General features: G+C 47.4%; 2 protein-coding genes across 4 annotated transcripts in view; one reads left to right on the forward strand and one right to left on the reverse strand.

The window, feature by feature from the left end:
• Positions 1-517: 517 nt before the first annotated feature.
• LOC140421601 (uncharacterized) lies at positions 518-6,311 on the reverse strand. Its single transcript, XM_072506394.1, has 2 exons — positions 5,941-6,311; positions 518-4,391 (listed from the first exon to the last, which is right to left on the reverse strand). Exon 2 carries the CDS (start codon positions 4,113-4,115, stop codon positions 3,399-3,401), a length of 717 nt encoding a protein of 238 aa, XP_072362495.1. The 5' UTR covers positions 4,116-4,391; positions 5,941-6,311; the 3' UTR covers positions 518-3,398.
• Positions 2,932-20,827, forward strand: part of LOC140421597 (uncharacterized) — a 138,939-nt gene continuing 121,043 nt past the window's right edge. Inside the window, exons 1-2 of one of the 3 annotated variants that reach the window (XR_011946928.1) lie at positions 2,932-3,028; positions 9,197-10,145. The gene's annotated coding sequence lies outside the window, so the exon portion shown is untranslated. Of the gene's footprint in view, positions 3,029-7,214; positions 7,334-9,196; positions 10,146-20,827 lie in introns of those variants that run through there. The other 2 variants (XR_011946929.1, XM_072506387.1) reach the window with 2 other exon arrangements.

The following is a 20,827-nucleotide window of genomic DNA, read 5'->3' on the forward strand; positions in this document are numbered from 1 at the left end:
ACACCTTTGAACTGTGTGAAGAAACCGGAGCACCAGAGGAAACCCACGCAGAGACCGGGAGAAAGTGAGAACTCCACACAGTCACGTGAGGCTGGAATTGAACCCGGGTCCCTCGCGCTATGAGGGCAGCAGTGCTAACCACTGTGCACCGCCCACTGCCTGATATGATTATCCCTCTCAAAAGCCCATTTATAACCATTATTTCTAGGGTCTTACATCAATCACTTATTCAACTGTCCATTAGTCAGGAATAGATATTCAAGTGAAAACCTCATTTTCCATCGGATGTCCATGAAGCCAGGTTGTGGCTCATCGCTTGCTCGGACGTCCTGTTTAATCTTTACACAGGCAGCTGGTTTACATGTTGGACTTGAGATCACAAATACACCAAGATTGTCTTGTTTCAGGCCCTGTGCAAGCCACATGTCCTTGGTAGAGACAACAGGCTAACACTGCCCTGTATTTGTCAATCCTGAAAATGTTCCCAATGGGAGGAAGAGAGACTGAAATAGTCCTATAATAGTCAACACATTTCAGAAGAATTTATTGTGTTATTCGACACTAATTTTTTTACAGATCTCCCCAACCCGAGAGAGAATATCCTTATTAACTTCTCACAACTAATTTCTGGCGTCGCAATTTTAAGCTATTTCAATGCATGTTTTCTTGATTCCATACCATAGATAACTTAGTAATGCCACGAGAATGATCAGAATCAGCAACACAATCGCTTCAGCTGCGACCAATAATAAATGTAAAACCTTTTGATAGAAAAATATGATAAGTATCAACTTAGATTCATCCTCCCCACCTGCAGGTCATCTCACACAATTCCAAATTACTGGCACGTTGTAAATATATCTGGTTCAAACAAACTTCATACACAGACTTTAAAGATTCTCCAGCTGTCTGTTGGGGCAGCATGGCAGCACAGTGGTTAGCACTGCTGCCTCATAGCAGCAGGGACCCAGATTCGATTCCGACCTCGGGAAACTGTCTCTGAGGAGTGTGCACTTTCTCCCCGTGTGCGCGTGGGTTTCCTCCGGGTGCTTCAGTTTCCTCCCACAGCCCAAGATGTGCAGGTTAGGTGAATTGGTCATGCTAAATTGCCCCTTCGTGTGGGGGTATCTATAAGCCCCGGATCGTCTGTTTTCTCTGTCAGACTATCTATCAGTCGTTTCCGGTAATATATCAATGGCATTGTCTACCCCAGGCTTCACTCAGGAATGTCTCCATTCACGTTTAACTGTGCCTGTGATACCACTCCTAACACCACTTGTAGCATTCAGGTCCACAAGTCACAGAATATTCTAAAAGGGGGTTGAGCTCAGAAGCGATTTTAAAGTAGTTTATTGAGAAATAACAGTTTAAATATGATTCAGCAGTTAAATGGTCAGGAAAACACATGACCCAAGACAGGTGATAATAGTAAACCCGTCTCAGAAACACAGAATAACGGTGCAGAAGAGGCCCTTCAGTCCATCGAGTCTGCCCCATCGCATGAGAAACATCTGACCTGCCGACCTAATCCCATTTACCAGCACTTGGCCCATAGCCTTGAATGTTATGTTGTGCCAGTCTTCATCCAGGTACTTTTGAAAGGATATGAGGCAACCCGCATCTACCACCCTCCCAGGCAGTGCATTCCAGACCGTCACCATCCTCTGGGTAAAAATGGTTTTCCTCAAATCCCCATTAAGCCTCCTGCCTCTCACCTTGAACCTGTGTCCTCTCGTAACTAACCCTTCAACTGGAACAGCTGTTCCGTATCCACTCTGTCCACGGTCCTCATAATATTGTACACCTCCATCAGGTCACCCCTGTCTTCTCTGCCCCAGCGAAAACAACCCAGGCCTAGCCACCCTCACTTCATAACTTAAATGTTCCACCCCAGGCAACATTCTGGTGAATCGCCTCTGCACTTGCTCCAGTGCAATTACATCCTTCCTATAATGTGACAACCAGAATGGCAGTACTCCAGCTGCGGCCTCACCAAAGTTCTGTACAGCTCCAATATGGCCTCCCTGCTTTTGTAATCTATGCCTCAATTGATAAAGGCAAGTGTTCCATCTGCCTTTTTCACCAGCCTATTAACCAACCTGGAGGACAAACGGACAGATGAGTGAGTTCTGGTCTCTGCAGCTGGTGACGGCATTCTCCTCTGAACGGTTAACTGGTGTGAGCCAGAGTGTGGTGTTGGGCTAAAGCCAGTATTGATCACTTCAAAATCTATTGCTCTCGAGAGCCTGTTTTAACATTCACACAGACAACTGCTTTAGGCTATGTGTCCTGAGATCCAATCATAGAATTTTTTTTTACATAGAATTTCATAGATTTCATAGAATTTACAGTGCAGAAGGAGGCCATTCGGCCCATCGAGTCTGCACCGGCTCTTGGAAAGAGCATCCCACCCAAGGCCAACACCTCCACCCTATCCCCATAACCCAGCAACCCCACCCAACACTAAGGGCAATTTTGGACACGAAGGGCAATTTATCATGGCCAATCCACCTAACCTGCACATCTTTGGGCTGTGGGAGGAAACCGGAGCACCCGGAGGAAACCCACGCACACACATGGAGGATGTGCAGACTCCGCACAGACAGTGACCCAAGCCGGAATCGAACCTGGGACCATGGAGCTGTGAAGCAATTGTGCTATCCACAATGCTACCTTGCTGCCCCGTAATCGTATCAGGGTTACTTGTTTCAGGGCCCGTGCTAGAGATATGTCCTTGGCAGAGGGAACAGGTCTGTCCTGTGTTTGTCACCCAGCAAGCTGCTAGGGAAGCTTTCTTTATGAGAGTGAGCTATTTCTGTAATATTCCATAAATTGCAAAAGATATTATGCAGTTATTAGATAGCCATTTCTTATAGTTGTTACTTGGATTCAACTTGTCTCTATTCCCATGCCGAAGGATTTCTCAATCAGATTGGAGGATAGCATTTGGGAAAGCTCGATTCTCCACCAATTCCCAGTTCCAGTCTCGCTGGCCGATAACAGAGGTGTCTGTGTGTGTAATGTACAGGTCAGTAAGAATTGTCAGCAAGGATTAATCAGCAATTTCTAATTGGCGATGTTAATCAGCGGAATGTTCAGACATTCAATTGTAGAGTTTCACACAAAATCTCATTTTGAGATTGAAGTAAAAGTCCAGACTCTTGTTGCGAACTAATTTCTGATGAGAGTTCCTGGATTATGGGGAAAGATCACAGACAGCAGTTCCAGAAGGGACACTGCAGCCCCGAGAACACAATCAGCTATAGATCCAGAATAATAAACTCCAGCCCAGTTAAACAGTGGATTAACATTAGCAGAAACCCCAACTGTCAGAACTAATGTGATTCGGGCCTGCTTGTCATTAACAGCAGCAATAACAGCAGAATCCAATCCCTGAGTCACTTGTGACGTCGCTGGTGTTTCAGTAGCTGGGATGAATCAATGAATCCCTTCCCACAATCGCAGCAGGTGAACGGCCTCTCCCCAGTGTGAACCCGTTCATGTCTCAGCAGTTGGCATGAATCTGTGAATCCCTTCCCACACATGGAGCAGGTGAATGGCCTCTCCCCAGTGTGAGCGCGCTGGTGTACAATGAGACTGCCTGAGTGCCTGAAGCTCCTTCCACAGTCAGGGCAGTTGAATGGTTTCTCCTTCGTGTGAACTCGCTGATGTTTCAGCAGAGTGGATGAAAGCCTAAAGCTCATTCCACAGGAGGTGCAGCTGAATGGTTTCTCCCCAGTGTGAACTCGCTGGTGTGCCACTAGGTTAGATGAATTAATGAATCCCTTCGCACATACAGAGCAGGTGAATGGTCTCTCCCCGGTGTGAACTCGCCGGTGTAATGCTAGATTGTATGACTGAATGAATCCTTTCCCACAGACAGAGCAGGTGTACGGCCTCTCTCCAGTGTGAACTCGCTGGTGTAACGCTAGGTTGGATGACTGACTGAAATCTTTCCCACATAAAGAGCAGCTGAAGGGCCTCTCCCCTGTGTGGACACGTCGATGAGTTTCCAACTTGGATGGGCAAGTGAATGCCTTCCCACAGTCCCCACATATCCATGGTTTTTCTGAGGTGTCGGTGTCATCTTGTCTCTCCATGTTGGACATGAGCATGGTCTCTTCCTGCTGTGAATGGTGTGATGTTTTCTCAGGCTGTGCAACTGGTTAAACCTCTTTCCACAGTCAGTTTACGAGAACACTCTCGCTCAATGTGTGTCTGGGTCTCGATGCTTTTCCAGTCACACTGATGTTTGAAATATTTAACCACAGACAGAACAGATAAATATTTCTCTTTCCATATTCAGAGTCCGAAGATACCCAGGTCCTGTTGACTCTGAAGATCTTGAAGTTTGTTTTCTCTTTCCTGTCCACAAATCCTCTCCTAATATCCTGTAAAAGGAATTTACAAAGGTCACAATTGTCAGTCCTGGAAGAAATTCAGAATTAAGTTTTAGTTTCTATGGAACATTTTTCTGTCTTGTTCCCCCAAAGCTGTAAATCCCCATCCCATACACCCTCCTCCCTGGTCTGAAATCCAAATAAAGTGTCAGATTGTCATAGAATCTCACTCTTGTCATAGAATTTACAGTGCAGAAGGAGGCCATTCGGCCCATCGAGTCTGCACCGGTTCTTGGAAAGAGCACCCTACCCAAGGTCCACACCTCCACCCTATCCCCACAACCCAGTAACCCCACCCAACACTAAGGGCAATTTTGGACACTAAGGGCAATTTAGCATAGCCAATCCACCTAACCTGCACATCTTTGGACTGTGGGAGGAAACCAGGGCACCCGGAGGAAACCCACGCACACACGGGGAGGATGTGCAGACTCCACACAGACAGTGACCCAAGCCGGGATCGAACCTGGGACCCTGGAGCTGTGAATCAATTGTGCTATCCACAATGCTACGGTGCTTCCCTCTACAATGCTACCGTGCTGCCCTTGACTGTGTGGAGATTTAATAAGCAATCGTGAAGGTGGTTTCTCCAAACCTCCCAGGGTTTCCGTCCTTCTTTCTCTCCATCTCCAACTAAGTTAAACCTGATACTGTTCTCAGGGCCTATTCTGATTTCTGGTTGTCTTCCTGTTGCCTAATTAACTCAAATTAAATATTGAGGAAACTGAAGCCACTGTTTTCAGTCCCTACACCAATCTCCGATCCCAAGATACCGAATCCATCCCTCTCCCTGGTAACAATCCCATTGCAATCTCAGTGTCACATTTGATCCCAAGATGAGTTTCTGTTCTCCTATCACTAAGACTGCCTGTTTCCACTTACACTACAGCACCTGGTGTCGCTTCTGACTCAACGCCTCTGGTGCTGAAACCCAAAATCATGCCTTCGTAAGCTCCAGACTCGGCTGTTCCAATACATTCCTGGCTGCTTGCCCACATTCTACCCCAGAAACCTGAAATGAAATGAAATTCGCTTATTGTCACAAGTAGGCTTCAAATGAAGTTACTGTGAAAAGCCCCTAGTCGTCACATTCCGGCGCCTGTTCGAGGAGGCTGGTATGGGAATTGAACCATGCTGCTGGCCTGCCTTGGTCTGCTTTAAAAGCCAGCTCTTTCGCCCTGTGCTAAACCAGCCCCGGACTTGAAACCATCTAAACGTCTGCTGTCTTAATTCACAGCCAGTTTCTTTCCTCTATCACCCCTGTGCTCTCTGACTTGCATTGGCGCCCAGTCAATTCTCACCCTGGTTTTCAAATCCCTTCATGGCCTCATCTCTCCGTCTCTGGAATCTCCTACAGCCCCATAACCCTCCGAGATATCTGCGCTCCTCTAATCCTGGTCTCTTGCGCACTCCCTATTATAATTGCTCTGCCATTTGCGGCCATGTTTTCAGTTCCCTCGGCCCCAAGCACTGGATTCCCTCCCTGAACCTCCCCGTCTCCACCTCACTTTCCCCCTTTAAGACTCAATTTAAAACTTACCTCTTTAATCAGGTTTTTGGTCCCCCTGCCGAATATCTTTTTCATTGTCTGTGTGTCTCACTTTGTTTTATAATGTTCCTGTGAAGTTGACTGGGATGATTTATGATGTTAAAGGTGTTATATAAATAGAAGTTGTTGTTGTTGACTGTAACCCTGACCTCCTGTTTTACATCCCATTGGTTTCACAACAAACTCTATCTCTGATTATATTCCCGTGGATTTGGAGCCTTTCTAGAGACGGCGGCCGTTAACTCAGGCCTGTCACCGGGAGCAGGCCGCAGCTGCCCCGCCGCTCGATGCAAACCCGGGCCCGGAAACTTCTTCTTGGGGTTTGAAGCCTCCACCGGGTTTCAGTGCAACCTCCCGGCCGCGTCGAGCAGCGGCACTGCGCATGCCCCGGCTCACAATGCCTTGGGAATGATTGACGGGAGCTCTGGACCAATAGGAGGCAATGGGTGGGTTTGGGGGCCCGAAAGGTCGCGGCTGGTCTTCCAACCAATCGGAGTGAATGAGGGGCGGGGCTGAGCCCGGATGTCCCTTGTTACAAACTGGAGCATGCGCAGTGCCATTCATGGCTCAGGATTGAGGAGGTTGTGTTGAAAGTTTTGGCTGTGAGGTACCACCGGGTGAGTCCTGAGGGAGGAATGGGGCGGGAGGCTTCATAACCCCCCCCTGCACAGGCCTGAAACCCCCAATACGAAACTGAGATGCGGCATTTGAACCGGCGAAAGCTGCTCGGGCTTTTCCCGGAAACAGGCCCGAGTTAACGGACGCCATTTTCTCGGGAGACTGTGTTTGGCCTGGCGCATGCGCATACATTGAGCCCAAGGCTCTGCCCCATCCATTCATTCTGATTGGTTGGAGGATCAGCCGCTTGCGTTCGGTCATCCAGCTTCGCCCCCTCTTCCAATTGGTCGCTACCTGCCGTCAATCAGTCCCGGGCATTGTGAGTTGGAGTAAACCCTTCAGAATAAATCTCCACTCCCTGGTTTGCAGCTGCGGAGCTTGTTTGCTTCACACGCGACCTTCATGGTGGAACAGCCCGGAGTGGGCGGGGCTTCAGGGTTCCAGTCACCAGGAGAGAAAATGGTGAATAATTGGTTTTATTGTCAAATTTTGTTTTCTATTCATTCACGGGATGCGGGTGTCGCTGGCTGGGCCAGCATTCACTGCCCATCCCTAATTGCCTTTGAACTGAGGGCATCTCAGGGCATTTTAAGAGTCAGCCAGTTAACTGTGGATCTGGAGTCACATGTAGGCCAGACCAGGTAAGGATAGAAGATTTCCTTCACTGAAGGACATGAGTGAACCAGATGGGTCTTTGCAACAATCGACAATTGTTTCATGGTCATCAGTAGACCTTCAATCAATTCAAATTTTACCTTCTGCCTTGGTGAGATTCATGCCTGGGTCTCTCGAAAATCATTATCACAGTAAAAAAGATTTTTGTGTCTCTGAAAAAAGTAGTTGCCTCCTAGGGCCTCTCCCTACGTACAAACTAGGAGCCGGCCCCTCACGCCTGCTCCTTACATACAAACTAGGAGTCGGCATCTCGAGCCTGCTCCTTTCACACAAACTATGAGTCGGTCCCTCGAGCCTGCTCCTTATATACAAACTAGGAGTCGGCGTCTCGAGCCTGCTCCTTTCACACAAACTAGGAGTCAGCCCCTCGAGTCTGCTCCTTACACACAAACTAGGAGTCGGCCTCTCGAGCCTGCTCCTTACACACAAACTAGGAGTCGGCCCCTCAATACTGCTCCATTATTCAATAATTTTAACCTCAACTCCACATTCCTGCCGACCCTGATGACCTTTCTTATCGAGAATCTATCCAATTCTGCCTCAAAAATATTGATGGACTCTACTTCCACTGCCTTTTAAGGACGGACGTTCCGAAGTCATAGAATCCCTACAGTGCAGAAGGAGCCCATTCGGCCCATCAGATCTGCACCAACCCTCTGAAAGAGCACCCCACCAAAGCCCACCCCATCCCACCCACTTCATCCTCATAACCCCACGCAACGTCCACATCCTTGGAGACGAAAGAGCAATTTAGCATGGCCAATCCACCTAACCTGGCCAATCCATCTAACCTGCACATCTTTGAACTGTGAGAAAAAACCAGAGTACCCGGAGGAAACCCACGTAGACATGGGGAGAACTTGCAAACTCCACACAGTCACCCAGGGTCGGAATTGAACCCGGGTCCCTGGTGCGGTGAGGCATCAGTGCTAACCACTGGCCACTCCCTATCTTACAACCCTCAGGAGAAAAAAATATCCTTGTCCCCATCTGAAATAGGTGACCCCTTATTTTGCAATAGTGACCCCCTTGTTCTAGATTCTCCCACAAGAGGAAACAACCTCTCCACATCCACCCTGTCAAAACCCCTCAGGATCTTATATAGTTCAATCCAGGTTTTACCCCAAACTTTAAATCTGTGTCCCGACTGCTTGTACGACCAGTGAATGGAAACAACAGTTTCTTTGTCCACCTGATGGAAATCTGGCATCATCTTGTGTCCCTGAATCAAATGTCCCCTCAACCTCCTTTGCTGGGACCATTCTGGTAAATCTCCTCTGCACCTTCTCACGAACCTTCACATCCTTCCTGAAGAGTGGTGGCCAGAGCTTTATAAAGATTCATAGAATAGAATTAGAACCATAGAATTTCTACAGTGCAGACGGCCATTCGGCCCATCGCGTCTGCGCTGATTCTCTGAAAGGGCACCCTGCCTAGGCCCACACCCCTGTCACTGTAACCCCATAGCCCCACCTATCCTGCCATTCCAAGGATACTAAGGGGCAGTTTATCAAGGCCAATCCACCTAAGTTTCCCTTCTTGGACTGTTGGAGAAAACCTGAGCACCGGGTGGAAACCCACGCAGACACGGGGAGAAAGTGCAAACTCCACACAGTCACCAAGGTCGGAATTGAACCCGTGTCCCTGGCGCTGTTACGCAGCAGTGCTAACCACCGTGCCACCAGAAACATTGTTTCGGTATCAATATTACCATTTATGAAGCTCAAGATCGAATTTGTTTTGCCAACAAATATGTCTTGTAGATATACAAAATCCCTCTTCACCTCTTTCTCTCTCCTCCCAAAGAGGCCAGTTGGGTTTTTATAACAATCCAGCAGTTTTCATGGTCACTTTTTCCCAGTGCCGGCCCCACAAATGACCAGATTCATTCAGCTCAATTTCACAACCTGCCTTTGTGTTTTTGTGGGTTCTCTCTCACTCCCTTTTCAATCAGTTTCACAGGGTGTTCGAAGGGGAGGCTTCAAAGTTTGGAAACTCAAACCAAGCATCACATCCGGATCTGACAGAGTCCTCAATTTATCATATCCTGAATATCATCGTACTTTGAACATGGACGGAAAAAGCATCGTTCACAGTGGGGCGAAACCGTACACGTGTTGTGTGTGTGGACGAGAATTCACTCAATCATCAGACCTCACAAGCCACAAATGTAGTCACACTGAGGAGAAACCGTGGAAATGTGCGGACTGTGGGAAAGGATTCACTGCCCCATCCAAGCTGGAAACTCATCGACGCAGTCACACTGGGGAGAGACCATTCACCTGCTCACAGTGTGGGAAGGGATTCACTGAGTTGTCCACTCTGTCCACACACCAGCAAATTCACACTGGGGAGAGACCATTCACCTGCTCACAGTGTGGGAAGGGATTCACTTGTTCATCTCACCTGCTGAGACACCAGCGAGTTCACACTGGGGAGAGGCCATTCACCTGCTCAGAGTGTGGGAAGGGATTTACTATGTCAGCCCACTTGCTGAGACACCAGCAAGTTCACACTGATGAGAGACCGTTCCAATGTCCAGACTGCGGGAAATGCTATAAAAGTTCTGGAGATATGATGAGCCATCAACGTGTTCACACTGACGAGAGACCGTTCAGGTGCTCTCACTGCGGCACTGTGTTCAGACTATCATCTCAGCTCATTGTACATCAGCGAATTCACACTGGGGAGAGGCCATTCACCTGCTCCGAGTGTGGGAAGGGATTCACTCAGTTATCCCACCTGCTGAGACACCAACGAGGCCACAAGTAACCACAGTGATTAGATTTTGCTGTTGACTCACATTCAGAACTGAACCATGTTCATTTGGATCACTTTCTGCTGATAACAATACAGGGGCTAATATTCTGGCTAAAAGTCAAATAAATTAGATTTGTGTGAAATATGTAGTGTGTTGAAACTTTTTAATATCTCTGACACAAGTTAATTCCTTTTGAAGTAATCTCACTCTCCTGTCTCTTCCATCCTCACCTCCAACAAGAAGTGTGAGGAGCTTCTTTGTGACTGAGATTGAGTAAATCCGATCAGCTGCCTCTGCTGCTTCCCTCCCTTCCACGAGCCCACCGGACCAAAGTTTCTCTAAATTTCATCCTTTCCTGAGCCCTGAACCCACATCTTTCTCTAGTTTCTCTCCCATCTCCCCTCATGCCCTCTCTGAGCTCATCTTGTCCATGAGACCCAGCTCCTGCTCCATCGACCCTATTCCCACTGAGCTACTGATCAGCCAACTTCCCTGTTTCCATGGATATTGTCAACATTTCTGTCCCACTGTCCTTCAAATCTGCCATCATCACCCCCTCCTCAATAAAACAAATCCTTGACCCTGCCATCCTTACAAATTACTGTTCCTTCTTCAACCTCCCTCTCCTCTCCAAACTCTTTGAACATGTTGTCACCCCCCAAATCCTTGCCCATCTTTCCCAGAACTCCCATGTTTGAATCCCTTCAATCAGGTCTCTGCCCTGTCACAGTGAAATACAAGAGACAAACAGAATCTTACCCGGAGAGAAAGACAGACAATCCGGGAGGTTGGATCCAACACGGATATGTTCATCAGACCAGAAGACAAGGACAACAGCACAGTCATTATCGAGAGCCAACAATATCTGCTGGAGACAGACAAGACAATAGAACAACACAAATCACAACACCAAGCTACCTCGACCCATATACCCGAGATAAGAAGGAGATTCCAGACACATTAACCAAAAACAGATGGAATATCTGAGGGGACAACAGGTAGTACCAAGGAAGTTAAAATACCCAAACACATAATAATAATCTTTATTATTGTCACAAATAGGCTTACATTAACACAGCAATGAAGTCACCGTGAAAATTCCCTCATTGCCACACTCTGGTGCCTGTTCGGGTACACAGAAGGAGAATTCAGAATGTGAAATTCACCTAACAAGCACCTCTTTCTTGACTTGGAGGAAACCGGAGCACCCGGAGGAAACCCACGCAGACACTGGGAGAATGTACAGACTCTGCACAGGTAGTGACCCAAGCGGGAATTGAACTTGGGACCCTGGTGCTGTGAAGCAACAGTGCTAACCACTGTGCTACCATCAGGGAAATAACACCACACAGACACATCGGATGAGACTGAGAGAAAATCTTATCCATATCTCTGAAATGGCCACAACATCGAAGTCCCAGGTACCAACCCATGCTGCCAGTTCCCCTACCTTATTTCGTATACTCCTGGCATTGAAGTAGACACACTTCAAACCACCTACCTGAACACTGGCCCCCTCCTGCGACGTCAAATCTGTGCTCCTGACCTCTATACTCTCATTCTCCCTTACCCTAAAACTACAATCCAGGTTCCCATGCCACTGCTGCATTAGTTTAAACCCTCCCAATGTTCAAACATCCAGAGAAATAGTGTGATAATAAATAACCTTTATTCCTTTAAAAATTACCAGTAAGCCTGCTGCTGAAATGTATTTTAAATAAAGAAAAATCACACTGAGGGCAAGGAAATATCACACAAACATCCTGATAAATGACTGGAAAGGACCACGAAATGTAATCAAACGCTGTATAACCCCCTTCAGGTAGCTATACAGAGGCTGCAGCCTCTCACACTGAATTTCTACGTAATCCAGAGATACCTCCAGGCGACAAATATCAGCTTCATCCGGAGTGGGTGAAAAACTGTTGACTTTGTTTATCTTCGCCGGGCACTAGGACCCGGCTGGGAACAGAAACCTTCAGGTTCCGCCCACTAACTGTTGCATCACCAAGACGCCAGCGCATGCGCTCTGCTTCCCCAAGATGGCGGCTGTGAACCAGGGCCTGGTCCCGGGAGAGAGCTGACCGGCGGTGATGTGACCTGAGGATCACCGCACCTCAGGCAAGCGGCCAGGTTGGGAAGGCGGTGCCTTCAGGAATAAGTGGGAAGGTGATGTTTGGTCAGTTGCTGCAGTCTGTGTAGTGAAGGTGCTGTCACAGTGGTGTGAGGTGAGGAAGTACAGGATTATCACCCAGCAATGATCAATTAAGGGGAATGTAAATCCAGCTCAGGCTGCTTTCAGATTGGAAAGGGAGCGAAGGTGTGTCCTCAGAGCTGGTGAGTGTTGTGGCTTTGGCACTGTCTCTGTCAATTCCTTCTCATTCATTCCCTCTCTTTACAACACAAATAGAGGCCCTTTGACCCATTCATAATAATCTTTATTATTGTCACAAGTAGGCTTACATTAACACTGCAATGAACATATTGTGAAAATCCTCTAGTCGCCACACTCCAGAGCCTGTTCGGGTACACAGAGAAAAAATTCAGAATGTCCAATTCGCCTAACAAGCTCAACTTTCGGGACTTGTGGGAGGAAACCGGAACACCTGTAGGAAACCCATGCAGACACGGGGAGAACATGCAGACTCCGAAGCCGGGAATCAAACCCAAGTCCTTGGTGCTGTGAAGCAACAGTGCTAACCACTGTGCTACCATGCCGCCCATAAGATTATTAGATTACTAGGTCTGGATGAATTGTGTCCCAGGATGCTGTGGGAGGCGAGGGAGAGATTGCAGCGGCTCTGACCCAAAGTTTTAATCTCAAATTAGGCCTGTTTTTGCTAGAATTTAGAAGGTTAAGGTGTGATCTGATTGAAGTATTTAAGATATTAACAGAGAAAGATTAACTATTTCCACTGGTTGGAGGTTCTAAAAGGAGGGATCACTGTCTAAAATTTAGGGCTAGACAGTTCAGTAGAGATGTTGGGAAGAACTTCTTCAAACAGGGTGATAGAGGTTTGGAACTCTCTCCCACAAACAGCACGTGAAGCTGGATCAGTTGTTAAGATTAAATCTGAGGTATTTTGTTAAGCAAAGATATTCAGAGATATGGAGTTAGGTCACAGATAGGCCATGATCTCACTAAATGGCAGGACAGACTCGAGGGGCTGAATGGCCTACTCCTGTCCCTATGGGTATTTCTGTGATTCTGAAATTCAGACAATAATACCTAGACAGGGGCAGCACGGTGACGCAGTGGGTTAGCCCTGCAGCCTCACGGCGCCGAGGTCCCAGGTTCGATCCTGCTCTGGGTCATTGTCCGTGTGGAGTTTGCACATTCTCCCCGTGTTTGCGTGGGTTTCGCCTCCACAACCCAAAAATGTGCAGGCTAGGTGGATTGGCCACACTAAATTGCTCCTTAATTGGAAAAAAAATGAAATGGGTCCACTAAATTAAAAAAAAAAAGAATACCATGACAGGGAAAGAGTCCGGATTAGAACCTGAGTTAATCCGAGCTGCAAACCATCCCTTCAGATCCTGGCTCTTCATGGATTTAATGAAGGCCAAGGCAATAGTTGGATTATTGAAAGGCTTGACGGAGTTGTTGGATACCATTTTTCGGGTCTCAGGATAAAGCCTGACGTAATTCACTCCCACAGGCTTGACCTGCCTTTGAACTTCATCGAAGCCTCAGCGCTTTGTTTGTGTTGCTTTCGAAAGTCCTGAATCCACCCTCCCTCCTGGGGCCAGATGCCACCTCACCATACCCATCTCCAGGACCTTCTGGCGATCTTTCCAGTTGTGGAAGTGAATGATTACAGGCCTGGGATGAAAACTGTCCCTCAGCCTCAGAGATACAATGCACCCTTTCTAATTTGGAACACCCAGGCTTCACATCCAGCTTGAGAAAACATGGCTTCCGGTCCTTGAAGAATTAACGGGAGCCTTACCCTCCACATCTTCTGACAGATCGACGACTCGGATGTTCTTTCTCCGACCCTCAGTTCTCCAAGGCCTCCAGGACATCCGCCAGCCACTCGGCTGGTTTTCAAAGGATTGAATTCTTGCCCCCGTTGAGGAGGCGTCTTGCTGAACATTCCAGATCCTCTCCTCCGGATCATCGAGCCTCTCATGGCGTTTTGCAGCTGGGCCTCATGAGCTCATAGATATTGAGTCAGCACACTCCGCCCCTGGTCAATAACACGGATAATATCGGCAGTCATCATTTTCGCCGCCTCCCAGAGAGCCCCGGAGAGCGCGGGGTCGAGAGACCTCCCGAGTGTCAGGCCGCCATGTTGAAAAGGCGACTCCATTTCCGCTGAATCCACCTCCGCTGTTTTATTGGTGCATTTCTTCACTTTTTCTGGCATAATCCTACCAGACCGAACCCTGAAGTCTTCCAGGACATGTTAAGAACATAAGAACTAGGAGCAGGAGTAGGCCATCTGGCCCCTCGAGCCTGCTCCACCAATCAATGAGACCATGGCTGATCTTTTGTGGAATCAGCTCCACTTTCCGGCCCGAAAACCATAACTCTTAATCCCTTTATTCTTCAAAAAAACTATCTATCTTTATCTTAAAAACATTTAATGAAGGAGCCTCTACTGCTTCACTGGGCAAGGAATTCCATAGATTCACAACCCTTTGGGTGAGGAAGTTCCTCCTAAACTCAGTCCTAAATCTACTTCCCCTTATTTTGAGGCTATGCCCCCTAGTTCTGCTTTCACCCGCCAGTGGTTAACAAATATGAATTCAAGGATTAGGTAGATGAGTGCTGGGCGATCAGGATAAGTGACAGATTATAGGTGAGAGGCACCAGAACCTGCAGCAAACCAGCTACTCCCATGCCAGTGTCACATTCCACCCCCCCCCCCCTTCCAAGGGTTATGGGGAACTGGCAGGAAAATGGGGAGAAAGCTGAGATGAAAGGGATTTCTTTATTCGAGGATGTGGTGAAGCTTTGGAATTCTCTACCCCAGAGGATTCTGGAGCTTCAGTCGTCAAGTATTTTCAAGACACAGATTGATAGGTTTCTAGATATTGAAGACGTCGGGGGATATGGGGGATAGTGTGGGGAAAACGGTGCTGAGGTAGATCGGCCAATGATCCCATTGAATGGTTCAGGTTCGATGGGCCGAATGGTCAACTGCAGCTCATATTTGTTATGATCTCCTGGACAGGAAGCTGGGAGCTTGGATCTGTCAGTCAGCCTGCATCAGCACCTTCAGGAGAATTAGGAGGGTCAATATTAGATACAGCAGAGTAAGAATGGAGGCAGTGTGTGGGATGGAGATTTACAGCTCTCGGGGAATAAGAGAGAGGAAAAAATGTGACATAGAACAGACAATGCCAGTTTCTGAGTTTCTATCCTGTACTGACAGTGATGAATTTTGTAAATTGTTTTTACAGGATATTGGACAAGGAGGAATTACAGACAGAAATCTCAAACGTCACGTCTCGATCTTACAGTCACTCCCTTCCTTGGAACCTGAATATCATCGGCCTTTCAATCTAGAAGGAAAAATGTTTCCCCGAACTGTCAGCTAAATATTTCAACCATCAGTGTGACTGAGAAAGCACCGAGACCCACACAACACACACCCGGGTGAGAGTGTTCCAGTGAACTGACTGTGGAAAGAGCTTTAACCAGTTACACAGCCTGAAAAACACCACAACATTCAGAGTGGGGAGAGACCATACCCGTGTTGTGGACAAGGCTTCAACTGATCATCCAATCTGGAGAGATGTGAGGAGACCCAAAACATGGAGAAACCGTGGAAATGTGGGGACTGTGGGAAGGGATTCAGAGTCCCATCTCAGCTGGAGATTCATCAACGCAGTCACACTGGGGAGAGGCCGTTCACCTGCTCAAAGTGTGGGAAAGGATTTACTCAGTTCTCCAGTCTGCAGACACATCAGCGAGTTCACACTGGGGAGAGGCCGTTCCCCTGCTCTCAGTGTGGGAAGGGATTTACTCGGTTATCCACCCTGCAGACACATCAGCGAGTTCACACTGGGGTGAGGTCATTCACCTGCTCCCAATGTGCGAAGGGATTTACTCAATTATTTCACCTGCGGAGACACCAGCGAGTTCACACTGGGGAGAGCCATTCACCTGCTCGGAGTGTGGGAAAGGATTTATTCGATTATCCACCCTGCAGTCACACCAGCGAGTTCACACTGGAGAGAGGCCGTTCATCTGCTCTCAATGTGGGAAAGGATTTGCTGAAGTATCCAACCTGCGGAGGCACCAGCGAGTTCACACTGGGGAGAGGCCATTCACCTGCTCTCAGTGTGGGAAAGGATTTACTCAGTTATCTCACCTGCGGACACACCAGCGAGGTCACACTGGGGAGACGCCGTCCACCTCTCAATGTGAGACGGGATTGCATGTTTTACCACACCTGCTGTGACGCCAACAATTTCACAATTGATTACAGGGGTTGGATTCTCCTGTTATTGTTTCTGCTCTACACCCAGGACTGCATTTTGTTCATTCTGACAGGTGGTCCGTAGGGATGGACGGAGGGTTTCTTTCTGCTGGACTGGCCGTTCTCACCACTTAGTCTCCAGTGGACAGATGCTCTTTGACCCTTGTTACTAATACCTGGCTTCAAATTACACAAGGATCACAGAGTGAAAGGGTGTTTGGAAGTTTGAAGATACTTGTTCCCATTTCTGTTTGCAACCCCCACAAAAGTGTGCCATGTTGCCATGGAAATGGGCCCTGGTGGTTACATGGTTCTTTTGTTTAATTTATCTGGGCGTTCCTCACAGAAGAAAACTATCAGGGTATGAGGGGCAAGTTGTCTGAGGTGGAGTGGGAAACTGATTGGTACAGGGAATACCTAATATTTAAGGAATTATTACATATTTATCAGGGGTCGGTTAGCTCAGTTGACTGGACGACTGGTTTGTGATGCAGACCAAGGCCAACAGAGTGGATTCGACTCCTGTACAGGCTGCGTTTATTCATGAAGGCCCCGCCTTCTCAACCAGGCCCCTCGCCTGAGGTGTGCTGACCCTCGGGTTAAATCACCTCCAGTCAGCTCTCTCTGTCAAAGGGGAGAGCAGCCTATGGTCCTCTGTGGTTGAACAACTTTAATTTCACATATATACAACAAATATAGGTTCCTTTCAGGAACAAAAATCCAAAGGAAAAGTGATGGAACCGTGGCTGACAAGAAAAGTTGAAGATTCCATGAGATCCATTAGAATTCAGCAAAGGAGGACCAAGAAACTGATGAGAGGAAACTGGCGAGAAATATAAAAAACGACTGGGAAAGCATCTCCAGGAATGTGAAAAGGAAAAGATTAGCAAAGACCAATGTGGGTCCATTCCAGGCAGAGACAGGAGAGTTTACAATGGGGAGTAAGGTGATGGCAGAGAAACTGAACAATGTGTGTCTGACTTCACAGAGGAAGATACAGAAATTGTCCCCAAAACACCAGAGAACCAAGGGACTGGCAGAGATTAGTATTGGTGAAAAAGTAGCACTGGAAAAATTAATGGGGTTGAAAGTCAATAAATCCCCCAAAGCTGATGACCTACATCCCAGAGTGTTGAACGAGGTGGCTGTAGAGATCTCTATTCCTCATTCTAAATTCTACTGACTCTATCTGGAACGGACAAAACTTTGTCTGAGCCAAACATTTCCTTTTTACGTAGCCACAGAAGCTTTTACAGTCCATTTTTATGTATTTTGCCAATTCACATTCTATTCTATTCTCCCTTTGTTTCTCAGTGTCTTGGTCGAAGAACTGAAGTAAATCCTCGGGAATGAATCATCACTTTGGACAGGTTCTGAGACAATTAAGTTTCAACTTCCAGGACAGATTAACTATAATCGTGGAGTGTGATTTTTAGATTGTATAAAGGGCAAAGTTCTAGTTTATAGTTTCATGTGTAGGTTTCCGAGTTAAAGTAGCTTCTAGTTTGTTTTTTTGTTGCATTAAAAGTCATAAAACTTGAAGTCCCGTCGTGTGATCCTTTAATTTGTGGACTGGGAACTTGATTTTTTATAAGAAGTTGCTGACCTTTATGGAGATCCTAATCCACAAATTTTGATTTCCTATTTGACCCTCGGCCACCTTTCTGTCTCTATTGCTCGTGTCAGTGACAGCCAGGTGATGGAGCTGAGGGCTGAATTTAGCTGAGAATAATGGGGCCTGTGCCCCAGTTGCGGAACTGCCATGGGCGTCGCTAATAGAGACAGGAAGGTGCTGGAGGACTGACTGGGAACTGCACCTCCAACCAATCGGGTGGGGGGGGGTGACCGGGGCTGACGGTGATGTGACCCCCAGGGTCCAGTGCCCCGTGTCCAAAGCGGGGAGTCACGGGAACAGGGTACAGAGGAGCCGAAGGGAAACCATTTGGGACCCAGAACATTGTGAACATCCTGTTACTCTGGTTGTCTTTGATCCTCAAGTAATTTTCTGTTAGTTTTTTTAACCATGTTCTGTTTCATCAATAAACTTTTAACAGGAAAATATTTGAATTGGTTGAACTTGTCTTGATTAAATTTATTCACTTTAGGAAAAATGGGTGAAATGGGTTGACAAGCTCTTTAACAGAAAGTGAGTCCCTCTAAGGTAATTGGCAAAGGAGCCAGAGGGGTTGAGGAGATTTGATTTTTCTTTTGACAGTGTTTGAAAATGGGTTTAAGGAATCAATTGTGACTGACTAATTTATCAAGGTTCTCTGAGGAAGTAACGAGGGATGTCAATAAAGGGGAACCTGTAGATGTGCTTTATCTAGATTTCCAGAAGGTATTTCCCAAGGTGCCACATCAAAGGTTATTACACAAAATAAGAGCAGCGAATGAGCTGGGGTGAGGTGGACCTGGTAACATTATGGAGATTGAAATATCTGGTATCAGTGATGGTGTGGATATGGGGTCCGAAACTCATCTTGGGGTCAGATCTGACACGGAGATTGTGTAGAGTGTGGTTCAGCTTCAGACAGTTCTCAGGGAGAGGGATGGACTCGGGGGTTAGGGAACGGAATTTGTAGTGGTGATTGAAGTTAATGGCTTTGGTCTTCCCAATTTTTAATTGGAGGAAATTTCTGCTCATCCAGTACTGGATGTGGGATAAGTAGTTTGATAATTTAGTAACAGTGGAGGAATGGAGAGTGATGGGGGTGAGGTAGAGCTGGGTGTTGTCAGTGTACATGTGAAGACTAACACAGTTGTTTTGTGTTGTCACGGATGATGTCACCTCACGAGAAATATGAGGGGCTGAGGATAGATCCTTCGGGAACACCGAGTACAAGGGATTTGGAGAGGAAAGGGAGATTGGGGATCATAGAATTTATAGTGCAGAAGGAGGCCATTCGGCCCATCGAGTCTGCACCAGCTCTTGGAAAGAGCACCCTACCCAAGCCAACACCCCCACCCTATCCCCATAACCCAGTAGCCCCACCCAACACTAAGGGCAATTTTGGACACTAAGGGCAATTTAGCATAGCCAATCCACCTAACCTGCACATCTTTGGACTGTGGAAGGAAACCGGAGCACCCGGAGGAAACACACGCACACACGGGGAGAACGTGCAGACTCCGCACAGACATTGACCCAAGCCGGGAATCGAACCTGGGACCCTAGAGCTGTGAAGCAATTGTGCTAACCACTATGCTGCCGTGCTGCCCTAAATGTCTTGGAAATTTGTAAAGCTGGTGGGGTCAAGTGTTCTGTTTAGGATGGGTGATGATGTTGCATTAAAGTGAGAAGGACAGGACAAAATGAGAGAGAACTGGAAACATATCAACTAACATAGCGAGGTTGGATGGTCAACTGTTTTGTGAGAATGGAGTCAAGGGAACAGAAGTTGGGGCTTGTGGACAATATAAGCTCGGAGGGAGACAGAAGATTGGAGAGAAACTGGAGAAAGATCCGGGTTCAGGGCTCAGACGAGGAAGAACTTTAGACAGTTTGGCCTGGCGGGTTAGTGGGAGGGAGGGAAGCAGCAGAGGCAGCTGATCAGATTGTCTCAATCTCAGTGACAAAGGAACCCCATGAACTCCACATACTTGTTGTCGGAGGTGAGGATGGATGAAACAGGGAGAGGGGGGAGAACATTTCAAAAGGAAGAACTTTTGTTAGAAATATTTTGAAATACTTGATGCACATTGTTTCACGCAATGCTGATTTATTTAACTTTTACCTGGAATATTAACCCCTATAACTGAGCTGGAGTTTATTTACTGTTAAGGGCACAGCCAAAAAGGAAATTTGAGACATTAGCGCATCAGGTCCACAGGACTTTAATAGCACTTCCCACAGTCAGTGCATTGAAATGGTCTCGCTTCAGTGTGAACCTGCAGGTGTTTCAGCAGGGTGGAAGAATCGCTGAATCCCTTTCCACACTTGGAGCAGGTGAATGGCCTCTCCCCGGTGTGAACTCGCTGGTGTAGCAGCCCTGATGATCGAGTGAATCCCTTCCCACATTCGGTGCAGGTGAACGGCCTCTCTCCAGTGTGAATTCGCTGGTGTACAATGAGTTCAGATGACTGCCTGATCCCAGTTCCACAGTCTGAGCACCTGAACGGTCTCTCATCAGTGTGAGCTCGCTGATGACGCTTTAGGTTGAGGGAACTTTTATAGCACCTCTCACAGTCTACACATTTAAAAGGTCTCTCGTCCGTGTGAACCTGCTGGTGTTTCAACAGAGTGGAAGAATCAGTAAATCCCTTTCCACACGTGGAGCAGGTGAATGGCCTTTCCCTAGTGTGAACCCGCTGGTGTTGCAGCCCTGATGATCGAGTGAATCCCTTCCCACACTCTGGGCAGGTGAATGGCGTCTCCCCACTATGAACTCGCTGG

Source organism: Scyliorhinus torazame, chromosome 5 (assembly GCF_047496885.1).
Source record: "Scyliorhinus torazame isolate Kashiwa2021f chromosome 5, sScyTor2.1, whole genome shotgun sequence".
In the NCBI taxonomy this organism is placed as follows: Eukaryota; Metazoa; Chordata; class Chondrichthyes; order Carcharhiniformes; family Scyliorhinidae; genus Scyliorhinus; species Scyliorhinus torazame.